The sequence below is a fragment of the Anguilla anguilla genome, chromosome 5 (assembly GCF_013347855.1).
Source record: "Anguilla anguilla isolate fAngAng1 chromosome 5, fAngAng1.pri, whole genome shotgun sequence".
NCBI classification, from domain to species: Eukaryota; Metazoa; Chordata; class Actinopteri; order Anguilliformes; family Anguillidae; genus Anguilla; species Anguilla anguilla.
This window is the reverse complement of record NC_049205.1, coordinates 32,536,486-32,558,717: the sequence shown is the minus strand read 5'-3', so window position 1 is coordinate 32,558,717 and position 22,232 is coordinate 32,536,486. Positions and strand designations below refer to the sequence as shown.

Genomic DNA, 22,232 nt, shown 5'->3' with positions numbered 1-22,232 from the left:
CCTACAGTAGCCAACCCTCTGGATGCATAGCAATTGGTGGGTAATGCACACCCTACACAACATCATATCATGGTTATAAAGAGGACTGTATATTTTTCATTATAAATGAAAATATATCCTGATCTTTAAATTTGTAATACATTACTGCTTTACAGATAATGCACTCACCCTTAGCTCAGTATGATTTAATGATGGAAAAAACATTTAAAACAGGCAGCAATAATATCTGGTTGTGAAAAGCTCACACAGGAACCTTTTTTTTTAGCCAGTGCAGATATGTTCAGACAATCAAAAAATATATATATTTTTAAATGTATCTGAGTTTATGTTAAGTTACAGTGTTAATATTGTCTTCATGTTTTAGTTCATGGTTTAATCCAGAGAAAACTACAGGACATCAGCAACACTATATTGCCAATTTCTTACTGAGCAATTACTACAATTTAAGTAATTACAGCTAAGTTGCTATGGCTAAAAATCATTATTTGCAGAGTAATTTTGTGAACGGTTATATTCTAATACAAAGCACATCTGTTATGACTGTTAAATGACCCCAAAGTCCTAGTGCTTTAGTATGACCCTTTGGTCTCTTTGATGCAATGATCTTTTACCTGCTGAATATTATTTTGTTAAGCCATGAGAAATACTCATTGGTATGCACAACTGGAATGGCAAGTTTTGCTCAAGCATAAGTTTTCATTGTCTTGACACAACCTACAGTGAGGAATCAAATGCAGACTACTGGTGCGTCCCAATAATGTATCATTCTTTCCTCCATTACCACCGTACCCCTAAAATCTTTGTGTCCTCCCTCCCTCCTATGTCCCAATATTGGAGTTAAGCGAAACATACAGCACTGTATTAGTGAAGCAGATTCAAACTCATCTCCTCCCCTCCGTTCCTCCACATACTTTCGGAGGAAATTAGGTCAGGATTGAAAAGTAATGGGATGCCAGGAAGGGTGTTAGAGTGTTGGCCACCAGGGGGCAGCGCTGACCCTACTCACAGGCAGCAGCTGTGGCTTGTAATAATGAATAAGTATGCCGAGTCTGCCTCTGCCACCTGCACCCAAAATCTATTCCACCAATGTGTCAATTACACAGCATGCATCGTCTGTCCGAAACAAATTTACTTTGGGACAATACATTTTCTCATCTGAATGCAATGACCATGCAGCGAAAATGCCACCTCCACCCTCAACTCCTGCCTCTCTCAGTCCCTCGACTCACTTTGTCCTCTTGTCTCCAAACCAGCACGCTCCTCACCCCCCTGCCCATGGCTGACCGAGTCACTACACTCCAGCAGAACATCACTGCGGGCTGCAGAGAGAAAGTGGAGAAAATCCCGATCCTCTGATGACCTGACCGCATACCATACCCTGCTGGCGACTTTTACATCTGCCCTCACGTCTGCAAAAGCCTCTTTTTTCCAATCCAAGATCAGCGCATGTGTCTCTAATCCACGTAAACTATTCTCCACCTTCTCTTCCCTCCTCATTCCTCCTCCACCCCCACCTCCCTCTTCCCTCTCCGCAGATGACTTTCTAGCCGCCTTTGAAGGAAAGGTGGCTACAATCCGGAACTCCTTCACCCATCCAGTGAGCCCCCCAACCCCCCAGGACAACCCCACAGCCACACTGACCTCCTTTGAAATGCTGGAGGACTCCGATGTATTACAACTCATCACCTCTCATCGCGCAACCACCTGTCCACTTGACCCCATCCCATCTAAAGTTCTCCAATCTATCTCCAGCGAGCTCCTTCCCTATCTGTCTTCCATTGTTAATTCCTCTCTCTCCTCTGGTCATGTTCCCTCTGTTTTTAAGACGGCTCGTGTTACCCCACTACTCAAAAAACCCACCTTAGATCCCTCCGATGTAACAAATTATCGACCCGTATCCCTTCTACCCTTTCTGTCCAAAACCCTCGAACGAGCTGTTCTTAAACAATTAACCTCTTTTCTCCATCAGAACAACCTGCTAGACCCTCACCAGTCTGGCTTCCGATCCGGGCACTCAACAGAGACTGCACTACTAGCTGTGACGGAGGCACTTGCCACTGCAAGAGCCTCACGCCTCTCCTCTGTCCTGATCCTTCTTGACCTGTCTGCAGCTTTTGACACGGTCAACCAAAAAATACTCCTCTCCACCTTGGCTGGGATGGGAATTGCTGGGACTGCCCTGTCTTGGTTCTCTTCCTATCTTGCAGATAGGACCTACCAGGTCACCTGGAAGGGGTCTGCCTCTGCCTCTCATCCACTTGTTACGGGAGTGCCGCAGGGATCTGTACTGGGTCCTCTGCTGTTCTCCTTATACACCAGATCTCTTGGTTCAGTCATTAATTCACATGGTTTTTCCTATCATTGTTATGCAGATGACACACAACTCTTCTTTTCTTTCCCCCCCTCGGCCACACAGATCAATGATAAGATCTCTTCCTGCCTGGCTGACATCTCCACTTGGATGGCCAGCCACCATCTGAAGCTCAACCTCAACAAAACTGAGCTGCTCTTCTTCCCGTACAAGACCTCCTTGCTTCGTGAACTCTCAATCACGGTTGATGGCACCACAGTGACTGCCTCTCACTCTGCAAAGAGCCTGGGGGTGGTCCTGGATGACCAGCTGGACCTCAAGGAGCACATCAAGGCAACATCACGGTCCTGCAGATTCCTCCTATACAACATCAGGAGGATTCGACCATACCTGACGACGCACTCCACCCAGCTGCTCGTCCAGGATATGGTGACCTCTCGCCTTGATTACTGCAACTCTCTCCTTGCAAACCTGCCAGCTTGTGCCATACAGCCACTACAGATGATTCAGAATGCTGCTGCCCGACTCATCTACAACCTCCCCAAATTCTCCCACGTCACTCCTCTGCTGCGATCACTTCACTGGCTACCGGTCGCTGCCAGGATCCGATTCAAAGCCCTGACCCTTGCCTACACTGCCACCAACAGGACAGCCCCCATCTACTTGCAGGACATGACTCAATTCTATGTGCCTGCTCGACCACTCCGCTCTGCGGCAGCAGGGCGTCTTGCAACCCCTCCCACCCGCCCAAAGGGATCACAGAGCTTCTCCACCCTAGCTCCCCAGTGGTGGAACGAACTCCCCGTCCCTCTCCGAACCTCCCCCTCACTATCCATCTTCCGCCGTGGCCTGAAGACTCATCTCTTCAGACTATACCTAGAATAACCACCACCACGCTGTGTATATATATATATATATATATAAAAAAAAAAAAAAAAAAAAAACCTTTTTCCTATCACTTGTTACATGTTGCCCCATCCCTGCACTTCTTGGTAAATTGTATTTGTCCTAATACTCTAGCTTATTCTTCTGCCTAGTTTGGCTTTGCAGATGTTAGACCAGGATAGTGTTCTTTGTTCTCGGCTAGAAATAGCTTTACAAAATAAGTAATTGTACCTTACTGAACCCGTGTTCAGCAGTTGTCTACGATCATGAAAATGCACTTTTTTTGTACGTCGCTTTGGATAAAAGCGTCTGCTAAATGAATGTAATGTAATGTAATGTAAAATGAGTGGCAACTGGTAGCAGGGCTCTGAATACAAACACATATACACTTTCCTGATTATATGAAGGACATTTCAAAGAAGGGAGTGACATACAAATATGTTTGGGTACTGTAAATTGCATTCGGAATTTGCAGATATTTGGTATAAAATATACTGTACATTTGTATAGTATTTTAGCATATTCTCAAAGTGCTTTTGGGAGGCAGAAGGCAAAGATTTTATAACACACTCCAAAGATCAATGTGCTTTTCTACAGAAATATTTTATCCTAGTACCTACTACACACAGCCATGCTCCATTTTTTTCTTTTAAAAAAAAGTATATTTTTTAAAGATGTTACGGTTACAGACCATCCAAAATCTGTTAATCCTAAATAGTATGCAAGTGTTAGTAACATGCCACATGAGAGCGGTTGATGGTCTGGTCATTTCCGTAGTTCTGAGATATTCAAATCAGGCCCTATGGGGCCAGGAGTACTGTTGGTTTAAATTATATTTTCTGTGTTTCCATTAGTCTCTTCAACTAATTTTCTTACATTATATTCAGAAAAAAAGTTGTTGTGTATCCTCTCCCAGGTAAGTGAATGTACTATCTAGAACATTGTTTGAATTTTTGATAAGGAATACAACACGTGAGACCAACAGGGTTAGTTTATGATAATATTTCACAGACACCACGTGCATTCATGAGATCAATGAGTAATTGCAGGTCAATGGTAATAATAATTATGACGCATGGAACTCTTTTGCTGAGGTAATGTAAACTCTGTGGGAAAGATTAGCTAACATTACCTAAATATCCCAACTTTAAATTTCCAAGCTTAGAAAGTAAGCTAACTGGCTAGCACTAAATAAAAACAAATACTAGCTACAGTAGCTTTAACATCATATTTTATTAGTTCATGACAGCCAACATTCAAGTAAAGTTAGATCTGATGAGAAACATTTTAATTGTACAAAAATACCTAATTACTCACACATACAAACCACTGTCTATAACTGATGAATTCAAACTGGCATATCAAAATTATGCCAGGTTCCAAAAAACAATATTGGCTATCTTACCTCACACAAATTAAACAAGCTGTATTCCAAAGCATTGCTACCCAATGTTTCCTAAATTGTACAGTATATGAATAGGGCAACCATATGTGTAGATAGGTATATCATCAATTTATTTAAATGTCTTGCATGAGGCACTTTTTGCAATTTGACACTTTAATGAGACACAAAGTTTGAATAATCACATTGTCTTTACATGGTAAGATTAAAAAACACAGGGCCAAGTCACTTGAAACAATTTAGGAAACATTGCATAACATTGCTTTGGAATACAGCTTGTTTCATTTCTGCGAGGTAAGATAGCCAATATTGTTTCTTGTAACTTTGCCGGTTTGAATTAATGACTTACAGGCAGTACTTAGTATATGTGAGTAACTTGGCATTTTTGTACATTTAAAATGTGCTTTTCTTCAGATATAATACATTTTTGTACTTTGTTATGAGTAAGTGATACTAGTAATTCATATATATATATATATATATATATGTAAGCTATGACAGACATGTATAAACATAAATGCATGCAAACACAGCCTGCATTCTGAAAGAAACATGCAGGCATGGATTCAACCATTTTTCCTTTACCATGAATGACACAAATTAAAGTGCATGTCATTTTTAAATGGAAGTGTTTTTAATGGGCTATTGTACTCGACAGACCTACTAATTGTTTGTATGTCGGTAGAGGATCTACAGGGTAAGCTAACATTAATTTAGAAATGTGGCACTGCAGGATTGCTACAGTAGCCTAGTTACAATGTAGCAATCAGTACAGGCACAGCAGTGAATGAACCATTTTGACTAAAAGAAAATCAATATACCTGGCGTGAAGAAGTCTTCCACCAGTTTCTATACGACTGGTAGTGACAGTAGCTTAATTTCGGAGGCGTCTGTATTAACGTTATACATTTGTTCTGTCACGTCTGTAGCTGGGTAGCTTACGTAAAACTCGGTGAAAATTCTGAAAGCAGAACTGTCTAAAAGGGTGTGTGTATTTTATTTGGATTTCAGAAATATAATTGATAACTGAGTTTCTCTGCAAACATTTTACAGATGCAAAAGCAATAGTTTATAATAGTTTAATTTTATTTAGCCAGCAAGCCAGTGTAATGAGTTAGAGGTTCGTTTGAGTCCAGGGGGATTTTAACCCGGGTCTCTCACTCCCCAATGAGTTATGAGGCAAGTAGACATCAGGATAGCAAAGTTTTGTTTTTTTAAACGTGTGCACTTATATATATTTCCATTTTGTGTGCGTATCCAATGTTTTTATTGGCTGATGTACCTAAATGTCTAATGGGGAGGCATATTATTTGTGGGCCTGAAGCATTTATGATGATGTAATAGAGTAAGAAAAAGAAGGAAAAACGCAAAATACCCTAAGTTTGGGGCTTTATTGTGTGGACGTGTGAAGTTGGTTGTGAATTCTGTCTGTTGAAATGGAGTCAGAAAGTACAGAAATGAATGTTTTTAAGGGCTGAAATTCTGTGGTTATTTAGGGAACCCTGAAAAGTGCCAAACTCTTGGTTCTGTATAGGTATGGGGCATGCCACACCACTAAGCCGTAACTTGGCAGAATGGCATACCTGCCATCCCAATTACACTGAAGATTTATTTGGTATCCAGCAGGCTAGCGCCAGCACTGGAGAACAGTAACTTACTTTACTTACCATTGTAATTCAGCAATTATAATGCTATACCCAATTTAGTTACCTAGTTATCGCTAGTTGATCTTCATTCCTCACCTCTAATCAGGGATTGAATTAAGGCATACTATGAAATATATTTTTATATTTGTTGTGGTCATAATTCCATTATGTTACGTAATAGTGGTTTTATCATTGGGACATGTATTTAGCAAAATGTAAGACCCTTGAGAAAGTCCTTATTGTTGCTAGTTTCACACTGCAGGTAAAGTTACTTACAGGTCCAACAGAAAACAAGCCAACACCATGTCGCTTTTCATCCCCTTGGTGAACTTAAGCTAATGCCACCAAGGAAAAGCATTTCCAAGGTTAACTCTAGTTCTTGAATGAGCCCTGTAGGCTTGTTGTCTTTTTGCTTAGCAAACCACAGGCTCTATAGCCACCCACCACTCCCACATAGAAAAGAGCACCACGCCCAGAAATGCCCTGAACACAATTTAGAATTAAAAATACAGATAAACATGCATGGATTCAGTGAAAGTGCATAGTGACAGAGATTGCCAGGGCATCATAGATATGCATTAGCATGGTTATTTTATATTTTCAAGGTAAATATCCTGCATAGTATGCCTTTAAATCTGACACACCAGTTGAATGTAATCACTGGCCAATCTGACATTATTGGACTATGGACTAGTATGCAGAAGACAAAACTAGCAGTACTACTGGCCTTGAGGACCAGATTCTAGTATCCCTGCCCTGAAGACCCATTGCTTCAGGAAATACCCAAACTTATCCACCCTGATTCCCACTTCACTCTTCCACATCTCCTATCTATCCCCTACTCTCTATACCCCCCCCCCCCCCCCCCCCCAAAAAAAAACCCTCTTTACCTTCACTTCCACGTGATAATTCTAGTGACAAAAGATATTACCTATCAGTGGTGTATTATGGCCCGACCATTGCACTCATTAATTGCTACTTGGAATGTTAGTGATTTACGAAACTAGGCCTTTTCTTTGTACACTAATTGCATGTCACAACGCACAAGAGCGCCACCTAAATGCTTCACTGTACACTGTAAATATTGTTGGTCAGTGATTTTAAAGTCCTGACAACTATAGCTTGGGTCGGTGTAGTTCAGAAAATATTGTAATTAAGCCATTCCCTGTTGTAGTGTCATTTCCAGTGAACAGCAAAGGGGAAAAACAAATGACCATACAAGTCAGCAGTGGAAACACTGCCAAAAGGCAGAGTGAGTCCCCTTACAGCTTTGGAAACGACTACTTGACAACCAAATTTTCCAAGGCAACACGATAACAATCAATTCAGGTAAAGGTTACCCTTTAAATGGATATCTGAAAAGTCTGAAGAAGAACTACAATCACATTTTGGAACTCATGGCAGCCTGTATTGCCCAAACCATGGATTTCTGTAAGAAATATCACTTAAACACTGAATTATGGCAAGAGAGACAAAGTTAGAGTTTTGCCAAAAAATAAAACTTAAAAACTTTATTGCAAGGGAAAAATTAGCTTTTGTGTATTGCATCCATGCCATTATTTTTATGTTTTAGATACCATCTTAAATTAACTCATGCATTTCAAAGCCTGGAAACTACAAACATACTTTTTTTTTTTTTTTTTTCAAAAACCATTGATAAAAACCAAACAGAAATGTATTATTCAGTCCAATGTTTTCAATAAAGCATGTTCCCTGGAGTCTTTTCACAATTGTTTTCAGCAGTTCCCATTACCAGTCACCTGTGTGCAATGAGCCACTCTGAGCTCCCTTTACTATTTGGTCTGGGACTGCAAGGCTGCAGCTCTACTCCAGTGTCTCCAGATACCCGATGAATCTCCTCAGGTTTATTCTGATGTTGTCCAGCACACACATCTGTTCGGGGCTGTACTTCCCCTTGCACTCCTTTCGCAGCTGGAGAGATGATACATGAAGGCACCATCAAAGGAAAGCATTTTTAAACAAAGTTAAAATAAAATGTGATATACAGTATATCACCGTGATGTTTATTGTCATATGAGAGACAGACAGAGAGAGGGAATTAAACCCATGAACAAACAAATAACAAAAATCTTCACCCATGCCCCTCACAGGTTCCAGGCAAAGATAAACTAAAACAAAGAACAAAAAACAAAGCAAACGTAACAGAAGCTTTTCAGCGTTCACTCTGTTCACTTCTGTTGAGCTACTCAAGCTTTTCTTCCACGTTGGCTTCACTTTGTCTCTCACAAACTAACACGCTCTCTGTCAGCCCCATACCGTGGAGGAGAGCACACCTTTAAGTACCTGGGCTGCGTTAAAAAAATCAGTACTCACTACATCAGTAGGCATGGCTGAGACTACACTGACTACCTCCATCGATCAAACACCACACCCAGGAAAACAAATGTTGAGATGAATGACGTACAGGCAACCTGCTACTGACAACTCTAATATAAAGAAAAACAAAGGCAGCATTTTTTAGACAAGACAAGGCCGGTGCGACAGTGTGCTTATGCACGCGCAAGTACACAGTGGAGGCCTGACTTTACATTACCTTGGCCTTGAAGACAGGTTGCAGTGCCTTTAGGGAAGGCAACAGATGGATGTTCTTAGCAGCTTGCTCTGCCTCCTTTCCATCCGCAAACACATCAAACAGGGCATCCAAAGCCTCCCCACACACCACCATGTTGTGATCCTTTGAAGCTACTTGCAGCAAGGCACTGCCAATAATCTGAAGAATAAAGAAATAGTGCACAGTGCTCGGGTCTCCTGTGAAGTCTGCTTATTTTTTAATTTAGATGCAATGGTTATCCTGATGAGCTCTGCATGTGTAGCCACCTGCTAATCGTTTGACATATTTAAATTCTGAATACTTGGACTAGGCATTAAAGTTATGTTATACTTAAAACCTGCATCCTTGCAACCTTGCAGCCTTATAAGTGCCGTACCTGCAGGCTGGGTGCTGTGCCCTGCTCTCTGGCCAGCGTGCTGCCCGTGATGCCCAGGATGGCCAGGGCATTGACCCTCACGCTGACCATGTCGCAGCGTGTCGCTGCCTCGCTCAGCCGCATCAGCTGCTCCGGGCTCATGCACTGCCGCACACGCGGTCACAGCCAGGTGGATGGAGACAGAAAAAAAGGCCTTGTGAGACTTTTTCCACAGAGTAAAATGTCCATACAGTAAAACCCCCAAAGCTTAACATCTGCGTTTTGCCTATGGAATGGAAATCCTGCAATGTAGCAGAAACAAAATCTTTTACCTTGAAATAGTTTTCCTGAGGTCCCCAAGGCACTGACTCTGTTTACATTTCTTGCACTCAGAACAGGGAATGGCACAATCTCTTGACTTGGTAAGCAATTAAGCTTTTTTACGTGACTGCTTGCTACTATGTATGTACAGTAGCCATCCAGCCATTATCTAACGTTCCCAGCATGTATTGGGTGAGAAGCAGGAATACACCCTGGAGAGGTTGCCAATCCATCGCAGGGCACACACACCATTCACTCACACACCTATACCTGCAGGCAATTTAGACTCTCCAATTAGCCTAACCTGCATGTCCTTGGACTGCGGGAGGAAACCCGTGCAGACACTGGGAGAACATGCAAAACTCCACACAGTTGGGATTCAAACCTGGGACCTTCTTGCTGTGAAGCGACAGTGCTATAATTTGGTGTCCCTCGCCAAAGGAATTCCCATTTGGGTCAAAATTTGAGGTATGAGAAGCTACCAAGGTTTAGGTACTCTGAGAACATAGTAGCAGTGCTGAGGGTGCTGCAGCACCCCCTGCTGGTTGGTAAGCCACTGTATTAAGAGCTGTGATACAGATTGTCGGTCACTGATTCTTACCACTCATGTGACCTAAACAATTAGGTAATAGACAGTCTTGAAATGACTTTTAATCATTTACATTCTAAGAAACTGACTTGCGTAAATGCCTCCAATACAAAGAACTACCTGTATATAATTCTGAGAAAACTGTTAACAGGTTGTGGACTTTGCCTGACTTTGATAGCAAGATACAGCCAACTGTGAGCATGCATTAAAAGCTATCATTATTGTTCCTTTATGTCAAGCTAGTGATTCAGTTTCACCAGGAGAAGCCTGTGGAAATGCTTAAAAAGCATGAGTCTTGGGTTTTAGTGCTGAGTATTCATATATAAAGTCATTGTCGTGACTCACTCTCTGGACCTAGCCTGTTTTTACTCCGCCTGCAAGGTGAAGAGGTATGTGCATGGACTTTTGTTGATTTTGTAATGTGAAGGAGCTTTCTGTATAGTATAAATCTGTGTTTTACATAATTGTGTGATAATGTATGTGAAGTTAAAATGTAAAAGGAAATTATCTAGTGTCAAGCCCCTCTCTGCTAGTTGAACAAATACAATTTAGCATTTCCGTCGGCAGCAACCCTTGCTCAAAGCATCTTCCCACGCCCTGGGAAGGCAGGAACACACATTCCATGTGAATATGTGAACTGTTGTTCTTTATTTAAATATGCACATGCAAAAACATTTTGGTCAGAAGAGAGAAAGACCTCTTTGTCCAATCATGTTCTTTTTAAATGGTATTTAGAGGGAAGGAGAAGCCAGTGTCTGCATTTGTTGAATGTCGTGAGGCCATAGCTTTAAATAAAAAAACTATTTATTTTACTAAACTAGTTATGTTCATTATGAGAACATTATGCATTTTATTTTCTACCTGTGAATGAGGTGTGATGTGATTTACTTTTCAACGCTTTTGTGCTCTCTACAGTACTCAGAGGACAGGCACACATTCATGTGTCTGGAGGCCAGGGCATTGGAGGGAGTACTAAGGGGAGGGGGTGGAATGTTTTTTTTTTTTTTTTTTTTAAATCACACTGAACCTTTAAAGTGGTCTACCCTTTCAATGTACATGAAACATCTCTGAATATGTCACAACAGAATTTCTGTCACTAACCTGTTGGATTTTTCTGGAAGCCATGATCTGTAATAGTGACCTCACAGCGCTGGTTACTGCCTCCAGGAATTCCTCTTGTTTGGGAATCTCTAAAGATAAAAATAAATTACCGAATTGTGAACGCATATGTCTGTTCAGTTCCAACAGGACGCAAGTGCTTATGGTTTTACCAAGATGACTTAATTCCAGACTGTTGTGTAAACTTGTCAAAAGTGTGTACTTCCAGTTAATCTAGCTTAATCTGCACTTCCTGTCTTACCTGGTTTACTGAAGATCATATTGGAGAGATGCACGGCCAAAGCCTGAAGAGCAGTTGTTCCCCCCAGAGATTCGGCCTCCATGACAGACAGTATGTTGTGGAGGCAGGTGAGGGCCCGGCACTGCACCTGATGCATTCTGGAAAATGAAGTCTATCAACCAAAGACTCAAAAAAAATGTCACTGTACAGCAGCCTGGACTTTATCAGACACAATTAATGCTAAATCCTGGGTATTTCACTCAGTATTTAGTCAGATTATTTATCAAAAAGCTACTCGATTCTCTCAATACAAAAAGGGTAAAATCAGTTGCGTAACAGTAGTGAGGTAAATATTAATACTTCTCCCTTACAACCTGAATTTGTCTTTTAAAGCATGGTTCATATGAAAGAAAATAACAGAAGAAAAGTACTTTTTTATCAGACATTTCCAAGCTGGATTCTTGCTGCAGACTTCCACAGCTGCACTGCTTGGGAATTCTGTCTTCTTAAGAACCTTTGATAAAGTATGGGCAGACAGAGTGTGAAAAATTCACGAAAAGACAATTACCAAGACAACAGGACAAAAAATGTTCAGACAAGCAGAAAACATGATCAGCAAAAACTCGTATTTAATCTCAAAATAAAGTACTGTTCACAAGCGTGTGGAGTGGAAATGCGTATGGAAATGAGTGGAAATATTTCCAGATCTCACCAGAGGAGTCACTACACTATCCCCTATACACTGTTGACTAAAATTTTCCCTCATTGGACAAGGCCTTAATCCATTTTCTTTAGGCCCACATGACCGCTGGCAAATTGAGCCCTTATTTTCTCTGGGATTGACTCGTTTGTCTTCACAATGCAATTTTCATCCTCAGTGGTTGAGAGGGATGCGCTTGTTTACAAGGCGCATAGCAACATCAATTAGCAGGTTAGCAGTTTTTTTTAATAGGAAGGGGAGAGACATTGATCCGGTCAAAACTGATGGCATGTCAATGCTTACATAGTGCGCTGTTGTTTACTCAATCAACAAACATCATGCCAGCTAGAACCTGCGAGCTAGACCACTATTTAAAGCTTGGGACACACAGTCTGAGGACAAACTGACAAGCAGACAACTATTCACATTCATGGTATTTCTATATTCAGCTCCCTCAACAAACTGACTAAAATGACCTGTCTGTCTGGTCAAGATATAGCCAAACACCCATTTTATGGTTGTAACATAAGATGTTTCTGTGTTACACACCTTCTCCGGCATGTTGTGGTTGAGGAGTGCACTGTGAATCTCAGCTGACAGACAGAGGGGAGACAGGAGGCTGGAATTGGCTTCACAAATGTTATCGGAGCACATTTCACTCTCATCACTGCTGGACATCTCTTCCCACTCGTCATCAGAGGGATCTACAAGTACAGAAATATGCCCATGTAATACACACACAAACGTAAACACGCACAAAGACACACACATGCATGCATAAACATTCACACACATATACAGTCAAACTCACTCACTCACTCACGCACGCACGCACGCACGCACGCACGCACATATGCACGCACACAAAGAATCCTTTGGCAGAAATGGCAACTTTTTAAAGACACGGCAGCAGTTTCGCAGCCCCCAGTACTGATATCCCACTGCAAGGCAGTGTCAGCCTGCCCTGGGCACTCACCGTCGGAGCAGCACATGTTGCCGATGATTTCCAGGGAAGTCTGCTGTGCTTCCAGCAGGGCGGCGGCTTCCCTCAGCTCCTCTTTCTCCACCTGGGCCAAGCACAAACATCCAATAGGAACACACCTTTCTGCCACATGGCCAACGGAAACCAACTGATGGCTGCTTGCTTTTTTTTCAAATGCTAATATTATTCCAAAACTACAGTTTCAGTTTTGTTTGTATTATGTTTATAATCAAACATAAACTCAATGGACATGACAACTTGCGTCCACATGCTGTGCTTTCAGACAGGACCTGAATTTGTTTACAATCTGCCCAGCCCTAGTGAACATCCTTTCGGAAGGGACAGACTTCCTGGGACAGACGGCTTCTATGCTTCTTGGCATAGCTGTGTCCCTGCTCCTGTGGTGATTGTTACAGAGCCGCATTCTGTTAGAAACCAATGCTTAGTGATTGGATAAGTGACTGGCATGCAAAATGTTTATTTATGCATGAAAAAAACAAAGCTATGTTGCCTATCGATTTCCCATTGTTATCGATAATTAGCAATAAATTGATAAGTGGTCCCAACCCTAGTTTATATGCCCCTAGACTTTGGAACAGACATCCACAGGATCTGAGGGCTTGTGAAACAGTAGATCTATTCCAAAGTAACCTCACAACTTACCTTTTTGTTCTTTGTGTTCAACTAAGAACTTGCTTTTAACTAATTAACTCTTCGCTGTATACATTTATTTATACATATATTTTCTTTTATATTTTTTATCATCCTGTATTTTTCAGCTTTTCTCTTATCGTGATGTCTTCTATATTCTTTCTTAATTTTAAAGACTCATTTCATATGTTCCTTCAAGAGAGACTTGGGACATTTCTGAAAATTTCAACTAATGTGAACACTGTCAGAAAAAGCACCTTTCATCAAGAATGGGGACATCCATTGTACAACAAGCCTCAAAGTGGCTTTGAATTGGACAAAATAAGGTTTAATAATAAATATTATGTTGTGGTAACTTTTAATGCTGTACCCAGCACCTGGTGTAGTGGTGGTAAAAATGTTCACAAAGACATTAGTCAAAACAATTCACTAAATATTTGCCAAGAATGTCAGCATATTCCCTGTAATTTCCATGGAAACTGGTTGATTGACATTGCTAATAAATAAAACACAGGGGTCACCGCCCCTCACAGACTGTGCTGTTTGCCACAAGCAGGAACATTACTCACAGGCAGCAGATCGGAGAAGTCATTGTCCCTTTTGGCCGTTTTCCTGTTTCTCATCTCCCCGTCTCCCTCCTCCACCTCCTCCTCTTCCTCCATCTCCTCCGCTTTGGCATCCCTGGCCGCCCCTGCACACCTGGCTGCTTCGGCCTCCTGGAGGGCCGGGATGAGCTCGCCGGAGTCCAGCTCCAGGCTGTGGGACAGGGTGGCCACCAGAGCGCTGAGGATCTGCGCCTGTCGGTCTGAGGGCAGGCAGTTCTTCATGTTCCACACCGACCCTGCAGACAGGAGACAGCGCTGGGGTCAGACTGGCTCTGTTTACAGGGCACCTGAGGGACAGTGTTGGGGTCAGACTGGCTCTGTTTACAGGGCACCTGAGGGACAGCACCGGGGTCAGACTGGCTCTGTTTACAGGGCACCTGAGGGACAGTGTTGGGGTCAGACTGGCTCTGTTTACAGGGCACCTGAGGGACAGCACTGGGGTCAGACTGGCTCTGTTTACAGGGCACCTGAGGGACAGCACTGGGGTCAGACTGGCTCTGTTTACAGGGCACCTGAGGGACAGCACTGGGGTCAGACTGGCTCTGTTTACAGGGCACCTGAGGGACAGCACCGGGGTCAGACTGGTTCTGTTTACAGAGCACCTGAGGGACAGCGTTGGAGTCAGACTGGTTCTGTTTACAGGGCACCTGAGGGACAGCACTGGGGTCAGACTGGTTCTGTTTACAGGGCACCTGAGGGACAGCACTGGGGTCAGACTAGCTCTGTTTACAGGGCACCTGAAGGTCTGCGCTGATCTCAGTCCCTTTATCAGAACTAATACTCCTCCAGACAGCCATGTGGGAGGGACAGCAGCGGTGAAAAGCCCAAGATAAAGACAAAGTGAAATACAAAAACAGAATAAAATAAAGACGTTAAATAAAAAGAATAAAACTGATACGAAGAAGAATACAGCCACAGCAAGGCCACAGGAGTCATACCGGCAGTGAGTGTGCGTAGCAGGGTGTGTCCCATGCCTGGGTGTGAAGACAGCAGCACAGACTCCAGTCCTCCGAGAACTGCCACATTCATAGAACCCAGGAGTTCTGTGTTTTCCTCTGTCACTGTGTGTAGGCAGCGAGCTATAAACACACATACACACAGGATCTTATTACCAGACACCTGCCAACGGGAAGTGTCATATCCCTTAATAAAAAAAAATGGACTCTGGCGTTTCGGTAGAGTGAAACTAACCAGCTGACAAGGCCAGCTCCATATTGTGTGGGTGTCGTTCGAGGCACTGAATCACCACGTTCAAAAGGCCTGCTTTATTGAACACTGATATTGCCTGGCCAGAGCACTCACTGCAGGGAGATATGAAACAAGAGTTAGCGATGCGTTAAACACACACACAGCCACAAGAGCTTAATGTTACTGCTCAAGTCACTATGGGAATCTGCACCAATCTCTATGAGAATCTGTCTTCCTGTAACTTACTTGTCTTGTGCTGGGCGAATGACAAGATATGATGCACAGCTTACCAAAGGTTCCACAGTAAGTTCACAGCTTCGTTGGCTACGGCTTCCACAAGGTTCTTCTGGTCTTTTGGCGATTTTGGCAAGAGGTCAGAGCTCGAGTCAAAGCCTGTGCAGCACTGCCATGGAACAAATGCAGTAAACCCAAATTAACTGTGAAAACCAACAAGCTGTAAAATAAAAAAAGCTGATTTCCTGACACAGCAGTCTTCGGAAAATTATAGAACCATCTCAAAGGAGAGGCTTGTAATCATATCAGAATATGTAAAATAAATGTTTTTTTTATTCGATGAAAATCACAAATGTGTAATATTTCTGTTCAGGGTATACGGCTGCATTCCTGGTTGGTGGTGCTGGATTGCCCTTGCCGTTCATGTAACTGAGGCACTTTAATAGTGTGGGTTGTGGTGGCAGTCCAGTGTCAGAGATCAGGAATGCTAATCTGAATCCAAAGGTATGATCATCACTTTTTTTTTGGATTTCAATTAAACAGGAACTATGAATATGTAATATTTTTTCAATAATTAAATATGACTAATGCACTGTACACTGATTGCATGGATGGTCATAAATTTTGAGATAACTGGATATAATGTTTCATGAGGGCTCATTTCATCAAAAGCAAGATACACATTACACATGTACATTTATTTATTCAATGAAATTACGAATATTCTGGAAATCTTTAAAAAAATCTTTTAAGAGAGTTTTTATCACATTATATTAATTTTTACTAATGTTTAAATGAAAAAGGTGCATCAGAACAAGGGTTGGGGTCAATTGCAGAAATTAAATTCCATTTCCTTATCTTAATTCATTGAATTCAATTCACACTACGGGTGAATTTCAATCAATTCAGCAAATTAATCCAATTATTGAATTGGAATCACAATATTTGTTAAGCATTCAAAGAGGAATTGCTTCATTCTAAATTTCTTAATTTCAAATTGTATTGTTCCATGAATTTCAATTTAAAATTAACTCACCCCAACCTGATCAAAGCTACATATACATAAGACTGATTCATTAATTACCATGCACACCCTTTACAAAGGTGAAAGCCACAAGATTCAGTGGTAGTAATAATGTCTTGGTTAACTGATATTAGTATCTTGCAATCAAATTACTATAAGCCAGCTTCAGCCAGCATTAGGTTACAAGATAATAGTTTAATTTGCTTCCTTGCTGCCACCAATGTGATTCCCTCTACACAAGATAATACCACCTCAGAGCTAGTAACAGGCTCAGTTTCAAGTACAAATATATTCAATTGTTTAGTTCAGAATACTAAATCCCAGTGTGAGTACTACTTAATGATAGAAAATCCACACAAAATGAACACATAAAACAAAAATGTAGCCTAAAAAGGCTGAACTGAGGCGTGCAATCACCTCTCTCAGCAAAGCAGTCAGTGGTGTCAGAATGTCCTTCTTCACCATGTCCTCACAGACATCCACACCTCCACAGGCACTGAGGTTCCTACCATCACCAATAAAAAGGGTATTCACCACAAACTCTAAAACTCAACTAAGTGTCAGTGTAATCAAAGATACTTTCATTCCGCACCTGAAAGAATGAGTTGGCCTCATGGTAGGTGTCTATAGCCCCTTGTTCACCAGGTTGTAGGAACTAAACTCAGGCAAAAACTACCCACAATGGGGTCTAACACGATTCCTGGAATGCGTTTGTGTTTTCTTTCCCATTGTGCCTCAGGAACCGTGAAGATTATGCAAAGTAGGAGGAAGTAATTGTAAAAAAAGAAAAAAAGCAATGGGTCTGTGGCTAAGAACTGGGTCCATGGGTCAAACCATTAATTGGTCTGTCTATTTGAGGTAATTGTGGTCTTTCATTTTTTTGTAATTCTGCTTTTTTTTTTAAATTTCTTCCCAGCACTATTTAGCTGAGTGGCCTGTGCCAAGTTCAGTTAAACGCAAAAAAATCTCTTGGTACATTTCTTCATTACAAGTTATCGACTCAAATTCCCTCTGAACATCGTCCTCTGACAAGACTCTGATCGGAGCTTACACCTCGTCATTAGCCCATGATTTTGTCTTATTTTCTTTTTATGATTAAAAACTCGCTCTCTAGCTGCTGATCGATGATACATCAAGGGATCGGCAATCATTATGAGGGATGGGCAATCTCTACTCCACTCAAAAATTTTAATTAGTGAATGATTTGAATTACTGATTACCGGTACAATCATTGGCTGAGCGGGATGGCGTGCATTCAAAACCACATGATTTTGTGCTTGTAAACATGGCTTGTGACTCAAAAATGTGACTTAGAAACAGTGCTGTTCTGTATGTTTTTTTCCGCTGTCAAATTCACTCCTGATCAGCACAATGGCAGCACTTCATATAATTAGTCTAGTTAGACTACTAGGCTTAATTCTACCTATTGCTCATAACATTATTGCAAACAATAATGTTAGCACTTTCTACATCAACTGGTAGCATCTATGAAGGCCTCCTCTCAAATGAAGTATGAATAAACTTAGACTAGATAAACATCACCATATATTTTTTTTTTATTTTAAATCACATTTAAATTTATTCTATTTCAGGGGAAATATGGCACTCTAAATCTTGTCCATCGGGTCACTGGTCACATTTGGTAGTTCTACCCATTTTAAGACTCATTCCTTCACCAGTATTCTGTAGTGCTCTTTGGGACAAAGGATTGCCCAGCCCTTTATAACAGCCTTCAAATGGATGGCCTGAATTTATTATTATTTTTAAATGAATTAATTTAATGTTATGTATAATTTATTACAAAGACTAGCAATTCTGTCTTTCTGACTATGAATGTCATGTAAAGTGAGGCTGACGGCATTATACAAATTCATGGCATTTGTGTTAGGGGAACAGATATGAATAACTTTCCCCAGAAGCAAGTCAGATTTCTCTTCCTATGTCTCAAGTGCTATGTAAAATGGCTGCAGTGTGTTGTAAGATGGCGGCATGCTGTGACGGACCTGAGCGCCCCTGCGGCGGTCTCCCTCACGGACAGACTGCGGTCCAGCAGCAGGGGCCCGAGGCAGCGCACGGCGTCGCGCTGCAGGAAAGCGGGCATGGCCTGGCTCTGTTGCACGATCTGAGAGATGCTGGCGCACGCAAACTCCCGTGTGTCTGCACTGGGACTCTGCAGCTGCAAACAAACCAACGTCATTCATGCACATTTCATCAGCAGCAACTCTTTCGGTTGGATCCATTACAGATAGAAATCACGTAAGATGTCGAAAGTTCGAACTAGAGTCCAGGAATGCTGGGGGACTCATCCTGTTACCAGTGTCTGGATGTGACACTGCAGAAACAGGCAATCACTAGGAAGAGGACTGGGGATGTTAAATGTCTTGTTATTGCAATTACTCATAGTATATTATACTGTTCTAGCATAAGCATGTTCATTTGTGGTCAGCGCTTAATGTACTCTCAACTAGGTGAGGTGAGTTAATCAACTGATTGAACTGATTGAATTAAGTGCTGAACATTGTGGACGTGCAGTTATTTGAATATTCTATAGCTCAATTTACAAAAATCAAAATAACTAAGACTGTGTAATATAGTGTATTTCCAAGCGCTGTATATAATGTATGAAATTAATTCTTGTTATATATCAATTAGGACTCCAGAGCCCAGCATTCAATCACACTCAATAAATTCAAAGAAATCAAATTCAAGTACCGATTTAATTTAGGGTCTTTTGTGAATATTCTCTTCATTTTCTGTCAACTGATAAGTATTCAAAGATCAAGTAATGGATTAATAGTACTATGGTGTGAAGAGCTGTTTAATCTCATGTTCGGTCTCATCCCTAACTAAATTAGAAGTCTGCAATACAAGAACAGGCACATTAATTTGTGAATATACTATTAGACAAGTGACAAGTCACAGAAAGGCAATCTAATGTCTGTGGCGCTATGTTAATCTGCATCTTTTACTGAGAATCTGTTGTTAATCACTGTTGTTATCTGTTGTTAATCACTCTGGTAATCTGCACCAAAACTACGACCGACTCCGAGAAACTTAATTTGTATTTGTGTTGCGAATGATTTGTGTTGTGAAGGATTACCAAGGTTAACTAAAGCTACAATGTCTGAGATTTAGATTTGAGTGAGGTAGTAAACAGATAAAAAAAAACAACTAGGAGTGCCTCGCTACCAGCTGCCTTAGATACCTTCAAAATGACATGTGTAGCTATTTAACTTCGAATGGCAGGGAGAAAACACGTGACATCTGACTTATCACATTAATGGATATGAATTGTACAGCAATACAAAAGTCACAGTCAGTATTATCAAAACCTACTTTTTCAAGCAACTCGTCGGCAGGCGACTCAACTTCTTCCTCGTCATCTACATTCTTTACAGCAGATACTGGCAGTCCCTCTGCAGAGAACTGGGGACGTTTAAATTTCTTGTTCTTGCTTTTACCCATAATATAGCCTACTCTTTCAGCGCGAGCAAAGTCGATTTGCGGTCAGTCTCGCATTTGTAAACAACGCGATATTAAAGCATTCAATATTCCAAGATTACAGTAGCCAGCCGAACTACAAAGTTAATACTATATCGCTTGATATAATCTAAGCTTTGAACATGTGGTTCTTTGGAAGGAAGCACATCGACTGCCGTAAACAAAACTGTCGGCAAGCACCGTGACGTAAGTCGTAAAATGAAGGCAGGAAGTTTAGCCTACCTAGCAACAGCGGTGGCTACAGTTTACAAGTAATGCTTTTCACCTTCTGGGTTTCTCTTCATATTTTAGTTTTAGCGTAAGTGTTATATTGGCGCACGCTGTTTTTTCTCAACAAAAACGCGTTTTCAAAAAACATTTATTATTATTATTATTATTATTATTATTATTATTATTATTATTATTATTATTATTCTTTCATTTAGAAAATTGTGTTCACAAGATTTGTTGATTATTTTTCATTATGAAATAAATTATACTATTTTATTCATTTGGCAAAATTTTATCTGACCCACATTACATACAGTAGCCTACATTAATGAGGAAACATGTCTGGATAGGTTTGCAAAATTCAACATTTATTTAATAGGCATTAAATATTTGTGAATTTGATCTGTATTTATGTATTCTCCCATGGGTCGATGCCCCTGGCTGGGCAAAGACTGCAATAGTAGTTTGAGGTTTTAAGGCAAACAGTTGTGGCCAAAAGTTTACCTAGGCTAAAGACATTCAAACTGAATTGTTCACAACTCCACACATTTTCATATTATCATACATTTCCTGTGTTAAGTCAATTCGTGTATCTACTTTATTTCTATAAGAGGCAATTTCAAAATAATAGCTAATACACAGATTTCTTTCAGCTTTTATGTACTATATTAGATTTTCAGTGGGTCAAAAGTTTACATACACTTTAGTTAGTATTTGGTGGCATTGTCTTGACTAACTTGAATCAAACGCTTGGCGTAGCCTTCCACAAGCTTCTCACAATACTTTTCCAGAATTTTTGCCCATTCCTCCTGACAGAACTGGCGTAACTCAGTCAGGTTTGTGGGCCTCCTTGCTCGGACACACTTCTTCAGTACAGTCCACAAATTTTCTGAGATTCAGGTCAGGGCTTTGTGATGACTACTCCAATACTTTCACTTTGTTGTCTTTAAGCAATTTTGTTACAACTTTGGAGGTGTGCTTAGGATCATTGTCCTGCTGGAAGACCCTGTTGCGATCAAGTTAGAATTTTCTAGCTGAAGTCTTGAGGTGTTGCTTCAGCATTTATAGATAATCCTCCTTCCTCATGATGCCATCTATTTTCTGAAGTGCATCAGTCCCTTTTCCAGCAAAATGTTCTCACAACATGATGCTGCCACCTCCATGCTTCATAGTTGGGATGGTGTTCTTCGGATTTAAAGCCTCACCCTTTTTCCTCCATACATAGTGCTGATCATTATGGCCAAAAAGTTAAATTTTAGTTTAATCTGACCAGAGAATACTCATCCAAAAGGCTAGGTCTTCATCCTGGTGACCACCTGCAAACTACTGGCTTTTTTATGCCAGTCTTGGAGTAGGGGCTTCTTCCTTGCGCGACAGCCTTTCAGGACATGGTGATGTAGGATTATCTTATGGTGGATGTAGATACTTTGGTACCTGATGCCTCCAACTCCTTCACCAGTTCCTTTGTTGTTGTCTTGGCGTTCAGTTGAACCTTTCGGACCAAAGTTCGTTCAGCCCTGGGAGGTCATTTGTGCCTCCTTCCAGAACAATTCAGTGTCTGTGTGGTCCCAAGATTTTTATATTTGCATAGAATTGTTTGTACAGATGCTCGTGGTACGTTCAGTTGTTTGGAAATTGGACCTTATGGAGTTCCTCAATTTTTTTTTCTGATGTCTTGGTTGACTTTCTTGGATTTTCCCATGGTATCAAGGGCAAA

At 41.1% G+C, this 22,232-nt stretch overlaps 1 protein-coding gene across 1 annotated transcript; it reads right to left on the bottom strand.

The window, feature by feature from the left end:
• Positions 1 to 7,724: 7,724 nt before the first annotated feature.
• heatr3 (HEAT repeat containing 3) lies at positions 7,725 to 20,477 on the bottom strand. The gene is made up of 15 exons (XM_035419973.1): positions 20,141 to 20,477; positions 18,808 to 18,980; positions 17,222 to 17,309; positions 15,837 to 15,949; positions 15,550 to 15,659; positions 15,297 to 15,437; positions 14,323 to 14,594; positions 13,097 to 13,187; positions 12,670 to 12,824; positions 11,852 to 11,934; positions 11,442 to 11,578; positions 11,183 to 11,271; positions 9,193 to 9,336; positions 8,799 to 8,975; positions 7,725 to 8,176 (listed from the first exon to the last, which is right to left on the bottom strand). Exons 1-15 carry the CDS (start codon positions 20,267 to 20,269, stop codon positions 8,069 to 8,071), a joined length of 2,010 nt encoding a protein of 669 aa, XP_035275864.1. The 5' UTR covers positions 20,270 to 20,477; the 3' UTR covers positions 7,725 to 8,068.
• Positions 20,478 to 22,232: the final 1,755 nt, after the last annotated feature.

Excerpts from the sequence above, each read along its gene's own strand:
- heatr3 (XM_035419973.1), bottom strand. The coding sequence starts at position 20,269 with ATGGGTAAAAGCAAGAACAAGAAATTTAAACGTCCCCAGTTCTCTGCA. Across the intron at positions 15,438-15,549 it reads GGAGCTGGCCTTGTCAGCTG|CTCGCTGCCTACACACAGTG; the intron begins GTTAGTTTCACT and ends GTGTGTTTATAG. Across the intron at positions 9,337-11,182 it reads CTTCCAGAAAAATCCAACAG|TGCATGAGCCCGGAGCAGCT; the intron begins GTTAGTGACAGA and ends CGTGTGCGGCAG.